The sequence below is a fragment of the Ahaetulla prasina genome, chromosome 8 (assembly GCF_028640845.1).
Source record: "Ahaetulla prasina isolate Xishuangbanna chromosome 8, ASM2864084v1, whole genome shotgun sequence".
Classification (NCBI taxonomy): Eukaryota; Metazoa; Chordata; class Lepidosauria; order Squamata; family Colubridae; genus Ahaetulla; species Ahaetulla prasina.
The window spans coordinates 21,466,070-21,487,775 of NC_080546.1; the positions used below are offsets into that span (position 1 = coordinate 21,466,070).

At 38.5% G+C, this 21,706-nt stretch overlaps 1 protein-coding gene across 6 annotated transcripts in view; it reads left to right on the forward strand.

Annotated features, from left to right (window-relative positions):
* The window catches only part of PDLIM5 (PDZ and LIM domain 5), a 165,625-nt gene that overhangs the window by 83,857 nt on the left and 60,062 nt on the right, over window positions 1-21,706 (forward strand). For 2 of the 6 annotated variants that reach the window (XM_058191977.1, XM_058191980.1), the window contains exons 4-9: window positions 5,524-5,566; window positions 15,336-15,352; window positions 16,033-16,047; window positions 17,896-17,913; window positions 18,884-19,056; window positions 20,330-20,366. In XM_058191977.1, the coding sequence (XP_058047960.1) occupies window positions 5,524-5,566; window positions 15,336-15,352; window positions 16,033-16,047; window positions 17,896-17,913; window positions 18,884-19,056; window positions 20,330-20,366 (303 nt within the window). Of the gene's footprint in view, window positions 1-5,523; window positions 5,567-7,861; window positions 8,290-15,335; window positions 15,353-16,032; window positions 16,048-17,895; window positions 17,914-18,883; window positions 19,057-20,329; window positions 20,367-21,706 lie in introns of all 6 variants that reach the window. The other 4 variants (XM_058191978.1, XM_058191981.1, XM_058191976.1 and 1 more) reach the window with 2 other exon arrangements.

Consider the following 21,706-nt stretch of genomic DNA (forward strand, 5'->3'; position numbering starts at 1 on the left):
TCTACTTCTGTTCTACAATCCAATCTGTTCAATCTTTAATTTTCCAACCTTTATTTCGCTATTTGTTATACTAGCATTTGGCCCACAAGACTCTGATTTCTGGTCCTCAGTCTTGTGTGAAGATCTGGTTTTGCTCACTATCTGATCACTGCCAACATAGAAAATAAAACAAACAACCATGGGAGCAAAATACATCCAATAAAATGAGAAATCTGTTGCAACATTACTAAAATAGCTTTTTGGAGTTAGTAGTTATAACCATAAAACGTCAACATAGAGAATTATGTACCCACCTGCCTTACTATTAATTGGCAAAGTGCAGTATGGTGTGTAAAAGAATATAAAAAAATTCAGTGTAAAAAAAAAACATTCCTGCAAAGTAAATCACATACGTACACACATACACACAGACGTAGACACACACACACATTCAAAAAGATCTTGTTTGCAAACTGTGTGTGTACAAAGAATGGTAGACAATTACAAAATTTTGTCATTTTGTAATGACAAAAAAATCCAAAGGCTTTATTGGAGTCATTTCTTTGAATGAACACAAAAGTCAAAATGTGGTATTCCATTGAGGACCTATATACTGTACAAGCCAGAAAGAGGGGCTGTGAAAATATCTATAGACCCCTCGCATCCTGAACATAAACTGTTTCGGCTTCCATCCTCAAAATAATGCTATAGGGTACTTGCACATCAGAAAAACTAGACAGAAGAACAGTTTTCCCCCCCCCATGCCATCACTCTGCTAAACAGCTAATTCCCACAACACTGTCAAACTATCTAGAAAGGCAGTATTACCATTATTATTCTCATCTTCCCTATTACCTATCTCCTTATCTTCTTATGACTATAACTTCGTTGCTAGTATCTTATAAGTTATATTGTTTACTTAGTATCCTAGTATGATTTATATTGATTGCATATTTAGTATCCATGACTAGTACTAACTGTTGTATCTAACGTTTTTATGATGAATGTATTTTTACAATAACTATGATCATGATCTATCATTATTGTTGTATGTACACTGAGAGCTTATGCACTGGAGACAAATTCCTTGTGTCACACTTGGCCAATAAAGAATTCTGTTCTATTCAGCATCTTTTGATCTGTTCCTGTTAAAAAGAATTGAGAGAGGGAAGAGAAAAACAATATTGAAGTGATGACGTTTAACTTAGTTTTATGATGGAATATGGTAATATTCCATCATAAAATAATGTAATACTGATAGGAAATTGTACTTACTACTGTAATTGTAGTTACACTCAGGATTGTCATTGTGATTGCCAGAATGCTATATTGACTCTCAGGTTGTTCTCCATTTTTCCTATCCCTACCTCTGTAGTTAGTGTAACACTGGTTATCTGTATTAACCCATTTTCTGCATTTCATAATATATTTGGTTGATTTAATTTGTCAAGATGTCATTGTGCAAATAACATGTAAATTGAATCATTTGCATGGTGATACCGTAGTCATCTTGGTGACTTATATGGGATACCTGTGCGTTGTTGCTAAGCCTCAATATCTTTAAACTAATATATTGTCAAAGCTGCAGAGTTTTACTTGACTTGGTCCATGTTGAATGGACCCAGCCTCTAGAAATAGAACAATTTCAGATAATTTGCGTGTCTTGCAATTATTGAAATGCTGGCATTGTCTGTGAGATTGTGGAATATAATGCTTGCAACAAAATTGTATGGTAAAATAGCCAAGTCTCCACCCCAATATTATTTAGCTTTTTTGCTTGAGTGTGGTTGCTAATTTCTGTCTTCTTCAGCCGAGTATTCAAAACTATTGTGTTATGATGTGCTCCTCCTTTTCCATTCCCTCTTGCATTTCAGCTTTTTTTGCTTTTAAAGCAAGCTGTAGCTTTGACTTGAAACAAAGCAGTTTTGTCTTGAAGCAAACATTTCCAGATTGCTGGATGGATGACTTGGCAGAGTTTTCCATATTCTCTTTTTTAAAAAAGTCTGAAATAAGCAGAAAAAGATGAACCAATCAGGAAAAGGTGAACAAAACAAATATGTAAGGAATGAAGAGTTGTCAGCTTATATTTCCTGTATAGAAAATCATCTTACTTCATTATATGAAATAGCTAATATATTGCTAGAAAGTGGATTTATTGATTTGCTTTTTCTATATATATATCCATATCCATATGATATTAAAAGGGAAATGGATAGTTAGGAGTAACTGTTATAGCAGAAGCAAATATGGTTGCATCAGTACTTCCTAAGACCTACTGAACCATTGACTATTTTTGCTAAAAATATATCTGACAAATTAAGCAGGTTGTGATCTGAAGGCACAAAAAGCAGTCCTATTTTTTAAATTAAATAGATTTAGGACTGAGTGGTTGAAAAGCCATTAAACTGTAAATTAACTGCATTAAATGGAGTTGGGATGTCTGTATAATAAATGAGTTGTTTTAATAGAGTTTCTTCTTCTGTTTATTGTGGAATTAATAAAATCTGGTTGGTTCTGACGCAGATACAGCATTTTCAATTAGTTAATTGAGACTGAAAGAACACAGAGCAACTGCTTATTTCCTCCCAATTTTGCAAGCAAACATTGTGTTTCCATTTTTTCATTGGTAGAGATTTAATGTATAATGCTCTTTATATTAATTATGATTAATTCCTTAATCATTGATTTAAATCAGGGGTGTCAAACTGAATTTCTTTGAGGGCCGGATCAGCATTGTAGTTCTCCGCAGGCCGGTTGGGTGGGGCGGAGAGGCAGGACGGAGGCAGGGGTGAAATCTAGCAGGTTCTGACAGGTTCTAGAGAACCGGTAGTGGAAATGTTGAGTAGTTTGGAGAACCGGGAAATACCACCTCTGGCTGGCCCCAGAGTGGGGTAGGAATGGAGATTTTGCAATATCCTTCCCCTGGAGTGGGGTAGGAATGGAGATTTTGCAGTATCCTCCCCCTGCCACGCCCACCAAGCCACACCACACTGTGCTCACCAAGCCACGCCCACAGAACCGGTAGTAAAAAAAATTGGATTTCACCACTGGACAGAGGACTCTTACAGGTCCCTGCCACCCAAAATGGGGTACAGGGGGGCCTCATGCGCCTACCCTATCCCCTATTGCCTCCTGCAATACCCTGCTGGCCAAATGGAGCATGGGAGAGCCTTGTGCATTTTCTTGTGCCCTGTTTTGGCTGGCAGAGTGCTGCAGGAGGCCCTCTAGGCCAAAAACGGGGCCCAGAGGGGGCATTTGGCTGCCAGAAACACTGTGGCCCGGTCCTTTGGTATTTCCGGGCTGGCCTTGCAAACCAGATTTAAGCACCCATGGGCCGGATCTGGCCTGCAGGCCTTGAGTTTGACACCCCCGACTTAAATTATTGGCTCCTAGTCAAACTGAGAAGTTGAAACTGACTGCGGCCTGTATACCGAAAGCAATCCTAATATGGTGTATCATCCCTCTTTCTGAAATAAATTATGAATAGGAAAAATGATTTACTCCAAATTGTGATAATAGAGCAAAAGGCATGTCCTGTGGTATTATCCTCACATATGTTCTCTTGGTGCAGACTTTTATACTATAATTATAGTGATAGGCAACCTCTTTACACATTAAACACTAATTATTGTGAATGGGGCTTAGTTAATGGATAAATTCAGCCATTTATTTCATTCAGTGTGCCCAGTCTTCATCTATGAGGGCCCAGTACATCAGAAACTGTCATTTCTGCAGGGCAGGGTTGCCTGGTTTTGTTTATTAACTTTTGTTTTCACAGCCACATCAGTGCCTATGTGTGTGCAAGCAAGAATGTTCAGGGTTATTCAATCCCGAGTAATAATCAGTAGACTATTTCAGGAATCTAGCCGCAAAATGCATTTAAAAATATGCTATTGTTTGGAAGTAATTGAATCAGCCCATAATATGTAAGAAAACTGCTTTCAGGGTGTTTTTTTTTTCCCAGTACTGTTTTTGCCAGCATTAGCTCTTTTATTTTTCTTTACTGCAGCCGTAGCAATCTTGCTTCCATTTTTTTTAAAAAAAGCATCAGATGAAGCTAAGAGTTGTAAGTTGAGAGGGAGACGACTAAGGTATAAAGCAAAATTCTCAAGTGTTCTTAAGAAATTATTTCATATCAGATTAACTGAGCATCAGTTTTGTGGCTTAAATGCAATAATAAAACTTTAGAGCATTATTAATTTTTAATGAGAAATGAGGATCTCCAGAATAATTTAATATACTCTGGGTGAAGAATACATTTTACGACATCTTTTCCACAAATCAGTATTGCATCTTGGGGGTCCCAGCCAGGGGTGGCATTCAGCTGGTTTGGACCAGTTCAGGCAAACTGGATGCAAATTTTACATCTGGTTTGCTGAACCAGTAGTTGCAAGGACTGGCTGGCCGCCCACCCTGCCCCTCCCAGGAGTCCCCATGTGGCCCGTTTTGGATCCCAAGTAAGTGCAGCACCTACGCAAGGGCTCTGGGAGGGCAAAAAACGGGCCTTCTGGAAGTGTGAAAACAGGCCTGTTTCCGGCCTCCGAAGACCAGAGGAGGCAGTTTTTGAGGAAAGCCTCTGGAGCTTGGTGAGGGCAAAAACGCCCCACTCGCCATGGTGCAGGAGGCCGAGTAGACCACACCCACCATGGCCATTCCCATCCAGCAACCAGGCAGAGAGAACCCGTTGCTAAAATTTTTGAATTCCACCTGTGGTCTCAACCTTGTATTTTAGAAGTCATTTCAAGGAATTGTTGCAACTTGCATGCACTTTAGAGCTGAAACAGCACACGTATTGTAAAGGGAAACTGCTGTAGACATTTTATATATTTTAATGTATATAAATATGTATATTATATGTGAACATTTTCTAAGAAAGTATGACAGCTGGTTGAAAAGTAGAAGAATAATCATCATCATACAAAAAATTCAGACTCTTTAAAGATGTGGTGTACAAGGAACTGAAATGTAAATGCATGGGAAGAAGGCTGTACTTTTAAAGATTTTATTCACGTAGCAACTTCCAAAATTCTCCTTTAGTTTATTTTAGGACTAATTCATTGGCGGTCTGTGCATGCAGCAAGGAAGCGAAGCCAGTTGGATAAATGAGATGTTGCCGTATATGTTGTCACTATTGTATAAACTGCAAGCCGTGTGGTTTTTGTTAATATGTTGGAAGCGTTCTATCATTTATGCATGGGCCAGTTGAATTATAAATCCATTCAATATACAGAGCCATTCTTGTTTAATTTTAGGATGCAGCTGGTTTGCTCTTCATTTTTGCTTTGCTGGGTGTAGATGCTTTGCTCTTCAATCTATTGATCTTTGGATGTTTGAAATAAGACTTTGATTAACAGCTGATGTAAGTTTGGCTATACTGACAAGTCCCACTGATTAGCATTATTAAGCATGAATTAAGTCAATGGGACTTCAAAAAGTGTTTGATCTGCATTATGATTTTAGAAGCTAAATTGTAATGGACCCTATGGGACTGCGAGGGTAAATTTGCTTTAGAAGCCATGTAATTTGTTTCCTTTTCTCTTTCAGAGCACCTGCAGCTCCAAAGCCAGATCCAATTCCTGTGCAACAGGTAAGTGGTTCTTCTCCAGTTCCTAAATACAGGAGAATTCCTGTTGTAGCCAATTTATTAACGTAATTCACATTTCTCAATGCTCCTTTTAATCAATGCTGTCAATCTGAAAAGCTCTTCCAATGCAACGTGGTTGTGTTGTATGTCCATTTCATTCATTGGGACATACTTTGAAACATGCTATTTTGAAATCCTTGAAATATGCTATTTTCTTTTATCTAAAAATTTGGTACTCAGGTGTAATTTTTGGCTTTGAAAGTCCTCCTTTACTGCTGTTGTTTTGGCATTGGCCAGTTTTATATCGAGTGATAAGTGACCAATATAAAAGTTTTAAGTATTTCAAAAACAAGAACTAACATGGGAAATAACTACTGTAGTTCTTACGGACTTTCCTTTGAGTTGAAGTCAACACCTGGGGATTTCATGATCACCCTTCCACAGCTTTTTTTCATAACAATAAAGAAATGATTTGCACAACTTTTCCATTCCAGTATATTTCCCCCTCCCGCTCCATTCAAGTGCTAACCAGGCCAATTCAGTTTAGCTTTCAAGCCTAGATAAAAGTTAACAAAATGCTGCTACTTGTAAAGATCAGCCATGTTCTTAAAAGGCCCTGTTCATTTCCTAAAATTCTAAGAGTAATTGATTACAAGCATGTTTAGTAGGAGCTTTATAAAAAGATGCAAATGAAATTACATAAATAATCCATTGTGCTTTGCACGCATGGGTTCGTATCCCACCTTCGTCGCCAGTGTTGAGTTCAATAAACACGGAGACGCGTTGAATCAACAACTATTCTTTAATCTTGGAACGCTCTCTAACAGGCACGAACTAACTAACGAAACTCTGACAGGAATGAATCTTTTTTCCTCTCAGCAACACCTACTTAGAACAACTTTGCGAACTGTCAGATGGGGAGCCAATCACAACGCTCCCGGCTTCCCGCTTCTCCTGTTGCTTGCGTCTCAACCAATCAGACTGTGCGGTGCTTGGATTGGCTGAGATGCAGGACACAACAGATACCACTTCTGTGGGAAGGTAACAGCGTTCCTTGTGCCTCAGCATATAATCATGCTGGTCACATGACCACAGAAGGATCACCAAAGGACCACACTGGCTCCTTCAGCTAAGTAACAGAGGTGAGCACCATCTCCTAGAGCTGGACTTGACTGGACAGAGAAAATATTTACATTTACCTTTTTATAAAAACGTAGCTTAATAGTAAGGCTTTTTCTGCCAGGTCACTAAAGGTATGATACAATTACGAAGAGGAGTCTGTAAAGATGCAGGAAGATTTGCTTTCCTTAGTAGAAAGTGACCTCTAATAGGTGCCTGTTGATCTGCTTAACTACATGACAGATAAAATTCATGTACAGCATGTCTGATGGCTATTGTGGTACAAAGAACTGTGTAAAAGAAGACACACGGTCCCATTATTTTGTAGCAAAGATAACCCTTTCCAATCAAAATATGTAAGTTTGCCTTTGAGTTAAGCTAAGAAAGCAGTAGCTTTTAAATGAGAGGAAGGTAAGATTTAGGAAGGTAAGATTTATTGCACATAAAGAGCCTCTTTATGTGCAATAAAACCAGGGATGCTATTCAGCAGGTTCTGATAGGTTCTGGAAAACTGGTAGCGGAAATTTTGAGTAGTTCGGAGAACCAGCAAATACCACCTCTGGCTGGCCCTGGAATAGGGTGGGAATGGGGATTTTGCAGTATCCTTCCCCTGCTACGCCCACCAAGCCACGCCCACCAAGTCACACCATGCCCACAGAACCAGCATTAAAATTTGAATTCCATCACCGGATAAAACTTGTAAATTATTTCTTTTTCTCTGGTGTCAGAATTTTTAAATGACCTCAAACTACTTTTGAAACTAAATTCTAAAAAAAAAAATATTGGTCATTTGTCACTAGAGAGGAGGGGCCGATATAGACCTGCCTGAGACACATAATCCTTTAGTATGTAAAACTCTTACTCTAAGGAGTCTGTCTTTCACTCATTACCTGTAACCCTTGCACTGGAGGACTGCACTTTTCTCCATAATTGTTGGACCCAGTTTTACAGTGAAGGTTTTTGGCTAAAAGAAATCTAAGGCTACCAGCTCACGCATGTCATTTTGTTTTTGTTTTCAATGACGCATGCTGTGTGATGTTGGCAGGCCAATGCGTTATGTCAGTCATCAATTGATGTTTCACAACAAAACTGCCGCAGATGTCATGGATACATTTTGCATGTGTGTGTGCATGTGTGTGCGGCTTTCTTGTGTATTTTTCCTGTTTTTATTTCACCTAGGTAGAGCCCAAGGACCTAATTAAGCCTGTGCCCATTGCATCTCCAGCCGTGCCCAAAGTTTCATCCACAACCAGCGTGGCCTTCAATAAGGCTCCCAAGCCCTTTGGAGCTGTGTCCTCCTCCAAGGTCACTTCCATCCCATCACCGTCATCTGCCTTCACGCCCGCCAGTTCCAGTCTTCCATTACATGCTTCCCCTACACCTCTGGCCACTGTCACGCCTCCCCCACTCACTGCCTCAGGAGCGCATGTTAACCTCAAAGCTAATGCTGACCAACGTTGCTCTGTGCTGAGTGCCGCAAAGCCTACCGTTAACACCCCATGGCAATCCCCACACAATGCACCGTTCAGCAAAAGAGCCCCCGAGGTGACAGAGGGGCAGCGAAGTGGATCCAGAGAAAACCAGGGTGACAGTAACCAGCAAAATGGGTAGGTTGTTTTAGGGCAGGTTTTTCTTCTTCTTCTTCTTCCTGTTTTAAAAGTCTCAAAAGTGCTTCCTCGGTAATTCATTGATTGCGCTTTCTACCTGAAATTATAAATGTAAAAAAGTCAGGTTAGTTTATAGAAGTGTGATCTGGGCAGATCGATATAGAAGGAAATAGTTTGATTTTATAAACCAGATTTATAAATTGAGGAGAGTGCTGAAGGTGGTCTGCTGGAGGCGGTAAACACCAAATTGCAATGTTCACAGCAATTTAAGAATGACTATTAAAGTTTTGAAGGGACACGGTGGCTCAGTGGCTAAGACACTGAGCTTGTCGATCGAAAGGTCGGCAGTTCAGCGGTTCGAATCCCTAGTGCCGCATAACAGGGTGAGATCCCGTTACTTGTCCCAGCTTCTGCCAACCTAGCAGTTCGAAAGCATGTAAAAAATGCAAGTAGAAAAATAGGGACTACCTTTGGTTGGAAGGTAACAGCGTTCTGTGTGCCTTTGGCACTTAGTCATGCCGGCCACATGACCACAGAGATGTCTTCGGACAGCGCTGGCTCTTCGTCTTTGAAATGGAGATGAGCACCCCGCCCCCTAGAGTCAGGAATAACCAGCACATATGTGCGAGGGGAACCTTTATCTTTATCTATTGAAGATTTAAATGCACAGCAAAGCTCATCCTATTGTAGATGTGTTTTGGTTTTTTAAGGGAAAAAAGGTTTACCTGTTGTGGAAATTTTTCCTTTTCATCTTTCCAACCAAGCATTTTCTGTTCTATATTCCACACAGTTTTCTTCTTTTCATCCTTTGTAGTACTACAGGGTTTTTTCTGTACTTAATGACTTTCCCTTACATCTTTTGTTCTTATTCTGCAATTTTCATTTTCGTTTTAAATTTGCAACTATATTGTGGTTCTTGACTTACGTTACCAACAATATGGATTTGTAAAACGTAAGCATAGTACGTATATACGTGTGTTTTTATATTATAATTATATTATATTTATAATATAAGTATAAACATGAGCTGTGGTGTTGCAGTGGTCAGAATGTAGGATTGCAGGCTAATTTTGCTGACTGTCAGTAAAATGAGGACCCACATGTTTGGAGGCAATATGCTGACTTTGTAAACCACTTGTAGAGAGGGCTATAAAACACTATAAGTGTAAGTGCTATTGCTAATTCAGCCGACTGTCAACAGTTTGATTCTCACTGACTCAAGGTTGACCTTGCCTTCCATCCTTCTGAGGTCAGTAAAATGAGGACCCAGATTGTTGGGGGCCATATGCCGACTCATCTACAGACTGCTTAGAGGGGACTGTAAATCACTGTGAAGTAGTATGTAAATCTAAGTGCTATTGATAAGTATAGAGAACATAATTAGATAGGTTTTACCCCTAAACCAGGGGTGAAATCCAGCAGGTTCTGATAGGTTCTGGAGAACCAGTAGCAGAAACTTTGAGCAGTTCAGCAAATACCACCTCTGACTGGCCCCAGAGTGGAGTGGGAATGGAGTTTTTGCAATATCCTTCCCTCAGGAGTGGGGAGAAAATGGGGACATTGCAGTATCCTTCCCCTGCCACGCCCACAAAGCCACACCACGCCTACCATGCCACACCCACAGAATCGGTAGTAAAAAAAGTTAGATTTCACCACTGCCTTAAACCTATATAAACACATGATGTATTGCAACAAGAATACCACAGCAATGCTGATGGTATTGCATTAAACCGAATAGTACACAATATCTGAATTGAAAGAATCGCAGCATCTGTTAACAGAAGATGTGAGAGTTCTGTATGCTAGATTTCACTACAAGCAGCATTCCTTGTGCTTTGCGTACAGTCATGTGATCTCATTTTGAGCAACAGGCCCACATTTATGGTCGTTTGCGGTATCCTGTGGTCAGATGACTTCAATTTATTACCTTTCTTTTGGCTGGAACTGGCATTTACAGGAGGCGTGGTGGCACAGAGGTTAGAATGCAGTCTAACTCACTGCTCACTGCCAGGAGCTCGATTCTGACCAGCTCAAGGTTGTTTCAGCCTTCCATTCTTCCAAGGATCAGGACCCAGATTGTTGGGGGCATTATGCTGACTCTGTAAACCGTTTAGAGAGGGCTGTAAAGCACTGTGAAGCTGTATATAAGTCTAAGTGCTATTACTAAGGGCTTCCAATTTCCGGCAAAAAAATGCCCATTGCAGGCAGTGAGTTCACTTAATGACTATATTCACTTAACAACCACCATATAAATTTTGTAAAATCAGGTCGTCAAAACTACTTGAAACATTTTGTCAAATTCCTTTGTAATTGTGAGAAGCCGTTAAGCCAGTAATGGGAATCTGAAGAGGCAAGTTACAATATGTACTGAAAATAGTCGTATTTCATTTTGAGGAAAGCAAGATGGTAGAAGAAAAGCTCAGTCTCCCAATTCGTGTTTTAATTTCCCGTAGTTTTAATTTTCCCTCTCTCCCCCACTTAGTACATTCTACTAAAAAAGAAAGAAAGAAAGAAATTCATGATTCTGTAATTTATACAGCCGATTGTTAAGTATGAGTCCCCAAAGACTTTAGTTCTAGCTATTGGAAGAGATACAGAAAATCAAGGCTCTAAATGTTTGAGCTTGTGAAACCCTTGTCAGTTTTGGTAACTATTAAAAGAGTGGATCAGAATCAGGCTTAACCACATCTAAGGCTGCAGCTCTGTTTCCTGACTAGAAAAGATTGGCACTGGTATTAGTAGATAGGCACACACACACACACACAAAAATGCTGTGGGAAACCAAGGCTAAAAAAAATTTGATTTTGCAGGGTTTCGAAGTTACTTAGGCATAGATCTAAAAGAAAGCGAATCACCAAAAGGACTATCAAATATATTGCATAAAACAATCCATCATGTTCCAATTTGCTTATTCATAGTTGGTTCCACTGAAGCAATGTGTAAGGGTCTCAAGTTATAGATTGTTGAAGCAATTGAACTTTTGCACATTCAAATTTTTTTCCCTCAGACAGCACATTTCTTTCAGTAAAATACCCACTATGCAAAAATGTCAGACACACTATGTTACGTAGAGGGCATAGCTATTGTTATTAGCCTTAAGGGCATAGCGTTGTATGCAGCCACCCTATCTAAAATAGAGAGGATGAATTCCTGATAAATCTCTCAGTACATATAAATATATCTTGGCAATGCTTCAGGCACCCTGGCACAAGGGCTTTCGCAAATTTAAAATACAGCCCTGCCATTCAGCTGCATTCATTAGCATTCAAAAATAATTTATAACAACTAAAATAATTTTGTACTAAGAAGACAAGCAGTCTTTCCCCGAGGCAAGATCCAGTCACCCACTGTAATTTTCTTGACAGTTAATGTATGCAGTTGTTCCCTTTGCTTTCTGAAATCCTGCTATGAAAGAGCTTTTGCAGTTATCTGTCTATATAGGAGTCCTACACTAGCCCAGACATTTAGATCTGTAATCCTTTCTCAGTTTTTAAAGTTGGTTGGTTTATCAGTGTGGTTTGAATTGAAGACATTTTTGAACCAAGTTGTTGAACTAAATCAGGGGTGTCAAACTGGATTTCTTTGAAGATCAGCATTGTAGTTGTCCTCCATGGGCCGGCAGGAAGGGGGAGAGGAGACGGGGCGGGCGCCTCCTGCAGCACCCCTGCTGGCCAAAATGCCTGTGTCCCCCGTTTTGGCTGGCAGAGTGCTTCAGCAGGCTGTCCAGGCTGAAAACGGGGCGTGGGGGACCTTGCATTCCATTTTTGCCAGCAGAGGGACCGCCAGCTGGTCCTTTGATATTTCCAGACCAGCACCACGGGCCAGACCTAAGCACCCCGCAGGCCAGATGTGGGCCGTGGGCCTCGAGTTTGACAGTCCTGAACTAAATGGTTTTGATTTTCCAAGCTTTTAAGTTTCATAATAAATGAAACTGGTAGGATCAACCCAAGTGTTATCTCTCTGTTCTTGAAAACTGACTGAGGTGTCCTGACAAGGTGCAAAATCTGAAAATATGGTTTCAAATGATGCTTGTGCAGTTATTTGTGTAAGAAGAATTTGCTTGCACATGAAAGAGCTAGTGCTGATTAAACAGTGAGCTGTTGCACTGCCCTTTTTTACAAATATATTTAGCGCTTAGTAATACAATCTGTTTACTGAAACAGTCGTAGATGGTAGCACTATATCTACTCAAGCAACAGTAGTTTGAGATTAAACTCTAGCCAATTAAAAAGGCCTTACCTTCGTGCCTTAAGGAAATTGCTTGCGGAGATTAGAAATCAATTCAGAGAAAAGAATAATTAATTTGTCAGTGTATAAAATGAGAAGACCGGTGACCCTTGCATCCTCGAATGAAATATTCTCATAAGCTTAACATGAAATTCAATGCTAAATAAAGATTTATATTATAAGGAGCATGCAGACATTTAAAACAATTACCGTATTTTTCAGAGTATAAGATGCACTCCCCCCCTAAAAGTGGGTGAAAATTTCAGTGCATCTTATAGACTGAATACGGGCCCATTTTTGGACTCCCGAACCCTCCACGCGTCACATTTTTGCTCTCCCTGGCCCCCAGAAGCACTCTGTAGGACAAAAATGGGCATGTTTTTGGCAAAAATGGGATGCATGGAGGGCTTGGGAGGCCCAAAATGGGCCTGGTTTTGGCCTGCAAAGTGTTTCTGGGGGCCAAGGAAGGCAAAAATGCAACGCACCGGAGCCAAAAACTATTTTTTTTCTTGTTTTTTCCCTCTAAATCTAGCTGTGCCTTATAATCCGGCGCATCTTGTAGTCCAAAAAATTTGGTCTATGCAATTATTAAGCCTGCCACAATTTTGTATGCATAGAGGTACAAGCTTATTGAAAATCAAAGGCTTTGCTTTAGGGTAAATATGTAGAGAATTATAGAGAATTGGGCTGTGTTTGTGTTTAATATTTCAAGTTATTTTTTAAACATATTCTCTGTTTTATATTTCCTTTTTGAGTCTTTTTGATCCAAGACACTATTGTTATCCAATATACCTGATACTAATCATCTAGGGCAGGGGTGTCAAACTGGCGATCCAAGGGCCGAATGTGTCACGTGCAGGCCACACCCATCCAGCTCCGCGAAGGGAAAAACCATCACGATGTGTCACATGACCCCGTGAGTTGGACACCCATGAACTAGGGAAACTCATGGTAGAATTGGCACTTTAAGAGCCTCTACTTAAACATTGCGCCACATCAACTTTGAACAAAAATGTATTATAATAACTGAGCAGTCCTGAAAGTCTGGAATACTTGCCTTGAATCCAGTTGATTTAAATTTTAGGAAAATAGAGATGATGTTGTAGCCTTTATTAGTGGTGCGTTTCAACCAGTGTTACCACCAGTTCTCTTTGCGCACTCGCTTCACGCAAGCGCATTGAATTTCAGAACAGCTGAGGCACGGCAATCCGCTATGTCGCGCCTATCAGCTGGGCTAAAAATGAACAAATATAGGTAGGTATAGCGAAAGGGCGGGCAGGAGGCCAAACTGACTGTTAGAGTGAACTGGTTCACTCTCACCTCACCATCTCCGCTACCAACTCGCCTGAACCGGGAAGAACCGGTAGCAACCCACCACTGGCATTTATCCAATATTGTTGAGTCTGCATGTTTTTGTAATCCACCTGTCTAGTTTTTCCAGAAAAGATGTCAGTAAATAATGGGATGAGGATTTTGTTCATCAGCCATTTGTCACAGAGTCTGAAGCTGATTAAGACTGAGGTGTAACTCAACCAAAGTAGCTTAGTAAGTTTTTGTAATTAAGGAAGAGCTAGAACCTGATGTTCCTTGGTTCACCAGATTAAGACCACCTGGTCCAACCGCAAACTTATGCATTGTACAACATACTTCTTCCCTATTTCTGAAAATATAGTGGTTTCAGAAACTAAATGAACTCAATGTCTATGGAGATTCTCAGTCATCCAGGTCATGGTTGTACCAAAGGTGCTTTTTCAAGAACCAACCGTACTTTCTGGTTTTTCTTTGAAGACGTTTCACTTCTCATCCAAAAAGCTTCTTCAGAAACTTCTTCGATGAGAAGCGAAACATCTTCAAAGAAAAACCAGAAAATCGAGTTGCCTCTTGAAAAAGCACCTTTGGTATAAATGAACTCCAGTTTGGTTTGTTGTAGAGTAATATGTATGATTACTGATGCTTTATTTTTTTCTCAAAGATAATATTAATTTAACATTAATATCTAAGTACAGAACTGCATCTCTTAATTTCATTTAACTAAAGTAGTCAGATAAATATTATAATATTAGGTTTTGTCATGTTTGTCTATAGAGACAGAAACTGCTTATTTCCACTTCGTTGGTATCGAAAGTTATTCAGTAGTAGGAGCATATGACACCTAGTGGATGGATTAGCAAGACTTAGACCAAAATGGAGAAGCAAATGTTTTAGTGTCCTAAGCAAATCAGTCACTGTATAATCAATAAGTGAAGTAAAATGTCTAATCTATCCCACTTCCTATATAAATCTGTCTTAAAAATAGAATGGTCCTTAAATTTTGGCAGTTTATCCATTTAAAATCAACATACATGTCTTACTGAAGAAGAACAGATACTCAAGAGGGAGTTCGCTAGATAATGATATAAAGGCACACCTTGAACGGAGTTTCTGCTATGGGGCAGTGAATAACTAATCCAATGTTTCTGAAACTTGGCAACTTTAAGATGTGTGGATTTTAACTCTTGGCTGCTGACTGAGGAATTCTGGGAAGGTAACAATCCACACATTTTAAAAGTTGCCAAGTGTCAGAAACACTGGACTAGCAGTTTGCTTTTTAAGTGTCTGCATGTGTTTTTGTTTTGAATTGCTTTCTTCATTTATGCATGGAAATTATTATTTTTTGCATTAGATGGATCCCTTGGGCTAATCATGGGATGGAATAGATTATTTATATTGGTTTGAAATGTGTGAAAATACTTGAACTTACATGGTTTGGGTATGATAAAGTAGAACAGTAGGGAAGTTGCCACAATAAACATATCGACTTTTTTTCACCCCCTTTACAGGTTACAACAATGACAAAGTTAGTATTTGTTTCACTAGAATGGAGTTGCGCTTTGTGCTTTAAATAATTGGCATGTGTGGCTGTCCCAGAATTAAAATTCTGTAAAATAGAGCCTTGGCTTTTGAAGTAAAGCAACATAAATTGTTTGCATTTTCACTGGTGTGTGGTTTTATTTACAATATTAAATTTTGTCATGAGTAACTGGCAAATAGTAGAGTTAATAACAGCGAAAGAGTCTCTTTTTAATGTCTGCGATTAGACATTAAAATGGCTGACTTTTTTCTATCAAGATAGTCCAATGTTGCTAAATGCAGTAAAAATGAAAACATTTATTGGAATGAAATTTAATTCAAGGATTTTTCAGCCTTTCTTGCCTCTTCCCTATTCTCCCATTGATTTAGGGAAGAAATAAATTTACGATGACTTTACTTAGCTTGTGCCGCCATCTTGTGGCATGATGTGGTAGCTGCTTATAAAAGTCAGCAAGAAATTATTCTAGGAAAACCAATTGGAAACTGTTAGCTTTACCTGATATTTATGATTAAATGAAACACTTTTTTCCTATCTGTCTTTAATATTACAATTAACTTTCATTAACTCTTTTTTTGCTCCCATTTTCTATGTTATTCCTTATCTGTACTTGAACATCCTGGAATCGTATCCATTGTTTGTCTCTTTTCTGTCCCTCATTCCTTCAGTAACCCTGATGAGGTGTAAGTACTTTACTAATCACTCTCTTAATGTTTGAGCTACGGTTTATATAAAATAATTGCTGTATTCTGTATTGAATTAACTTCCATTTCCTCTAAGTTTGGTAATAAGTTTTGTTATAATATTTTTTGTCTTGTTGAAATAATGGAAATAAAGTATTGCAGTAAATTAACTTTGTCCAATTGCTGTACTCCAGAAGTTTTGAGCTAAAATGGCTGTCATGCCCCTTTGGGTATATTCTATGACCTAGGAATGATCAGAATTGTTGGCTTGTAGTACATTAGTAGAATTGAGAAAGATGGTACATTGGGGAAGTTTGAATCTGAAAAGTATATCCTTTCCCCTTCTTTTTGTCCAGTATTTTATATAGAGAATTTTAGTCTATATTCAGTACAGAGGTACGTCGGTACTCATAGTTAATTGGTTCCACAAGATGTAATGAATATCAAAAATGATGAGTGCCAAACAATTTTTTCCCATAAGGAATAATGTAGTGAGTCATAAGGCAGTTATAGCTTGTGCATTGAGTATAAAGCAGAGAATGAGTACCAGGACAAAATTTTCACATCAAAATGTGTTGAATACCAAATTCAACAAGTTTCAAAGCAGCTGAGTACCAAAGTACCACAGTAATTACTTTTATTTTTTAGTGTATGATGAAAACATGACAAAGAGAAATAAATGTAAACACTGAATTACTGAATTCGCTCATAAAAGAGAAATACTGTATCAGAAAGTTTAGGAAGGAGTCTTATACTAAACATCAGAAGAAAGAACTGAATGACAAGAGGTGCTCCAAAGTGAACATAATGAGTTTCTGTGTAATAGAAATTGTTAAGCAGAGATGGAAAAGTCACGTGGATTTTTAAATGGCCTTTGTGATCTTCTTATATGAGATTCTATAATCCTGTTCAAAGGGACATGATGGCTAAAACACTGAGTTGTCAATCAGAAAGGTTGGCAATTTGGCGGTTTGAATCCCTAGCGCCGCATAACGGAATGAGCTCCCGTTACTTGTCCCAGCTTCTGCCAACTGAGCAGTTCGAAAGCACGTAAAAAATGCAAGTAGAAAAATAGGGACCACCTTTGGTGGGAAGGAACAGTGTTCCGTGCGCCTTTGGCATTTAGTCATGCCGACCAAATGACCACGGAGACGTCTTCGGACAGCGCTGGCTCTTCGGCTTTGAAATGGAGATGAGCACCGCCCCCTAGAGTCAGGAACGACTACCACATATGTGCGAGGGGAATCTTTACCTTTACTTTTTTATAATCCTATTCAGGTATTGTTAAAAAAGGACCAGTCACAGTGTGGGTTGCAATAAGTATCTTCTCAGTAAAGTTGAGCTGATGATGTCCATGAAGTTGCCCAGGTAGAGGGTAGTTTATAGTGGAGACCCTTTGCTTATTCAAAAGTAATTATAAAGGACCCCACATTTGGAAGAAAAAAAATATCAATATGCCCAGTAGTATCAAACCGGTTGTTGTTGGTGTTTTTTTTTCCTTCAGTAGTAATTGGCTACATGCATATGATTGTTTTTTTATTAGCTATATAAGCTCACCTGACAGGTTGGGAGTTTGCCAAATTCTTGTAAACAGAAATCAGCCCTTAGCTTTGTGCCAACCTTAAGTGAGAAAATTGAGAGGGTAAAATGAGGCTCAAGTAAGCCAATACAGTTTCTCCGTTGGGAAAAATAAAATTATTATTAAATTATTTTATTTGGTGACTTGTTAATAGTACCAGCAGTTAAACTTAATATTTATAATTCTTTTGTCTTTCTGTTCTTTCTTTCTTCTCCTTATGCTGGACTGTCCTGCATTCTGTTCCTTTGCTCTTTCCAATATGGTAAAAGGAAAAACCCACCTAAACGGTAATAGCCAAAATCGTGCCTTTTTGAAGTTCAATATTATGTGCCATTTTTAACTATGGCCTGTATTTTTGATCAGGGTGAATATGGGGAAAGGGAACAAGTTGTGATAATTTACAATTTGCCTGAAATCGTTCTGCAGATCCATAATTAATTTTTATATCATTCCAAATTCTACTTAGGTTATCTTTTCTACCAGTTTAACTATTGCCTTTCCCTCCTTATTCTTCTTTACAAAATAGTAGAAATAGGATATCCTTCCTTCCTTCCTTCCTTCCTTCCTTCCTTCCTTCCTTCCTTCCTTCCTTCCTTCCTTCCTTCTTTCATCTGTCTTTTTTGTTGTCTTGTTATAAGACAAAATCTTACCAATTGTTTTGTATTTAAGAAATCCCCCCATTCCCCGATATTCATTCTTTAACTATCAAAGTGAGTGTCCATATATATAGGATCATAGAATCTCAGTTGTGATCAACATAGCAAGTTAGCCATCTTTAACACTTGATCGACTTCATAATATTTTTTACATTTATTGTAAATTAATATAATAAACTATATTTTAGAATAGGTATAATGGGAGAAAAAAGCACAAGAACATTTCTGTACAGTATTTTTTCCTGGAAAATGTATTTTTTCCTAGAGCCCAATACAAGGAGATACAGCTATGTGCTATCTTATTAAGAAATGTTCACTGAATTAAATGGAACTCTTCTATGAATTATTAGCTTCTATTCATGAAGTTTCTTATGTAGATATTTGATTGCAGCTTATGTTTCTTAAAAAAAGGAACAGCTGAAACCTGGTTGACATGCACTTTAGTGATTTATCTAACCTGAAGGAAGCAAAAATTTACTCCTCCAAGATTTATATTAAATACACATCATTAGCATCTTGACCTTGATCTATGTAACTGAAAAGTCAGTGTCATCAAGTTGTCTTTCACTTATGCTTGTATTGTTCTTATTCATTGTATTAGTCCACCACGGAAACACATTGTGTACAGAAACACAGAATTTTTCCATCCACCAGTTCATAGCAACAACAGCAAGAAAAGACTGATTGAAGATACTGAAGACTGGCATCCAAGGACTGGAACTACTCAGTCACGTTCTTTCCGTATCCTTCAACAGATCACAGGCACTGAACGCAGTAAGTATCTAATAGAAGGGAATATCTATATCTCAGGGTTATAACTTGAGTTCTTTTCAAGAACTACAGAGCAGATGCTTTGAAAATGGGAAACTCGTCAAAAGCACTTTGCAATATAAACTCAGATGAATTATAAAATCCATAAAATTCAAAATTATAAAAATTCACAGAATTTTTAAATGCAATTTAAACTGCTGGCAGGGTGTGCTACATATGTATCTTTTGGAGCAAAGATGATTCTCATGTTACAAGCATACCTTAAATTCCGAAAATGCCCAACTGGACTCTGCTGGTGTGTCACATACACACAGACAAAAGAGAAACAATTCATAACAAAGATTAACTTTAGATAGTCAGATGGGTGGCACATAAAATAAATAAATAAATACATAATTATAAATATGTTTCAGTTTGTGTCTCAGAAAAAATTCCTAGCCGTGGCAGCTTTGGGTCATATGAGGCTTGGAAATTTCGGAGAATCGTCTATGTCTTTGAAAAGAGTGGGAAAATACACCCTTCCATGCTTTTTGGTGGCACCAGAGGCCATGTGAGAAGAAGGCCGTCTTGTGTGACTTCCAGAGGCTCCAGAAATCACATGATAGTACACGGCATCCTCATAACACTTCTAGATGTGCCACCAAAAATGACATGGCATGTGCAGTGGTGGGATTCAGCTGGTTCTGGCCAGTAGTTAAATTGGTAGCTGCCTCCACCCTGCCCCTTCCAGGAGTCCCCACCTGCCCCATTTTGGCTCCCAGGTAAGTGCAGGGAGAGCTCCTAATCCCAGAACGGAGCACGGGGGTGTGGTGCCCACCCACAGCCCGTTTTTATTCTCAGGAGGCTCCAGGGAGGCCTAGGCCCAAAACGGGGCGCAGAGGGAGCGGTGTGTCTCCCCGTGGCCTGTTTTCGCTCCTAAGAGACTGCAGGGAGGCCTACTAGGCTCAAAATGGGATGTGGGGGGCGGTGCATCCCCCCACCCCCCGTGGCCTGTTTTTGCTCCCAGAGGGGTGCAGGAGGCCAAGTGCTGTCTGTTACACCCCCCTGGCCACGCCCACCCCAGCCAGTCATTAGGGCAGATAATCGGTTGTTAAATTATTTGAATCCCACCACTGGGCATGTGTCATAGGTTCACCATCACTGTTTTAGAACATCATAAGACATTTGTAACAATAGGATGTTTAGATATTAGTCTTGTCATAAATTAAGGATAAAAATTTCATGGATCAGTGAAGAAATGGCAACTTCATGGAATGAATGGTTTATTTTGTTGCAGTGAAAGAGCCGGAATCAGACAATCTAAAGAAGGCAAAGTAAGATAATTATTTTATTTTATTTTTATTTTTTTAAAAAGATATATTGCATGGTTTTGCTTTGATGTATTGAAAAAAGTCTTTAAGCTGTCACAAGATGCTTTCATTTTTCCATAAACTCTGGACATTTTAAAGTTCTGGTTCTTGTTTGTATGGCATGTTTTTTTTTAATAAATTGGAATAGGCCTAGAATTGCCCATTTAAAATTGCTTTTTTAATGAATTTGCATAAAATTGAATACTTATGTAGACATCTAAAGTTATTAATAATATTTACATAAAAATGGAATGGTATCAGCAGTAGAAAGGGAAATGTGAAAAAGGAGGGTTTTATTTTTAAAATTAGAAATAGTAATCAGAAATTTAGAGGCAATTGTTTAATCTTTTTTAGATGTTTTAGAAGTTTTATCTTTTTATTATATTAAGCAGATTTAAAATTATATGTTTCACTACTGACATATAAACCAATTTCCAATTTTAAAATAATTTTTTATGACAAAACAAACAAGAATTGCAATGTTACTGCAGCTTTATTAAAAAGTGATATTACCAGTGAAGAAGGCTACTGCAATTCCTAACGTGTCCTGATTTCTTTAGCTTGTGAATATTTTACTGTGTCTTCTATCTGTCTTGAGCTGGGAATAATCCTATTCGCTACAACATGGATGTGTTTAAAAGAAGAGTCTGTAGCTTTGTTTTATTATTTTCCTTTAGAAAATTTTATTATTAAAAACTGCTCATCATTATCAAATTTTCCTAATGTAGCTTAAACTGATCACAATTTTAAAAAGTTGAAACCAAAAGAATAATTAAATGTACAATATATGCATAACAGAAGAATCACAAAGCTTCAGAAAAACATAAAATATAAATATTTAAAATATAAATGTTTTGTTTGCTTCCAGAAAGACAACACATAGGGTTCTCAGTGTCTTTTCTGGGTAGACTGTTTTGCTATTGCTAGGTAGTTATGTATGACACCACAACATGTGGAGCAGAACTTCTGATGATGACCATAGAGAAAATGTAGGATCATATGAGAAGAGGTCTTGATTAAATAGGCATTTAAATCTTAAGTGCTGTTCAGCATTATAAACCTGTATTCTATGGAAGTTCTGTCAATTGAAATAAGTTTCTTCAATTAATGCTAGCTGGCATTTGAGCAGTTCTGTAAGATAAGTGCTTGGGATGTGTGGACTGTATGGTATTTTGCTTCTGCATTTTTAACTGCAATTATACACAATTGTTCTAGCCCTAATATTTATTGGCAATATTAGTAATAGCACTGACATTTTTTTCGTCAGTAAAAAGTTGGGTTCTGCATCAAGATAAATTAACCTC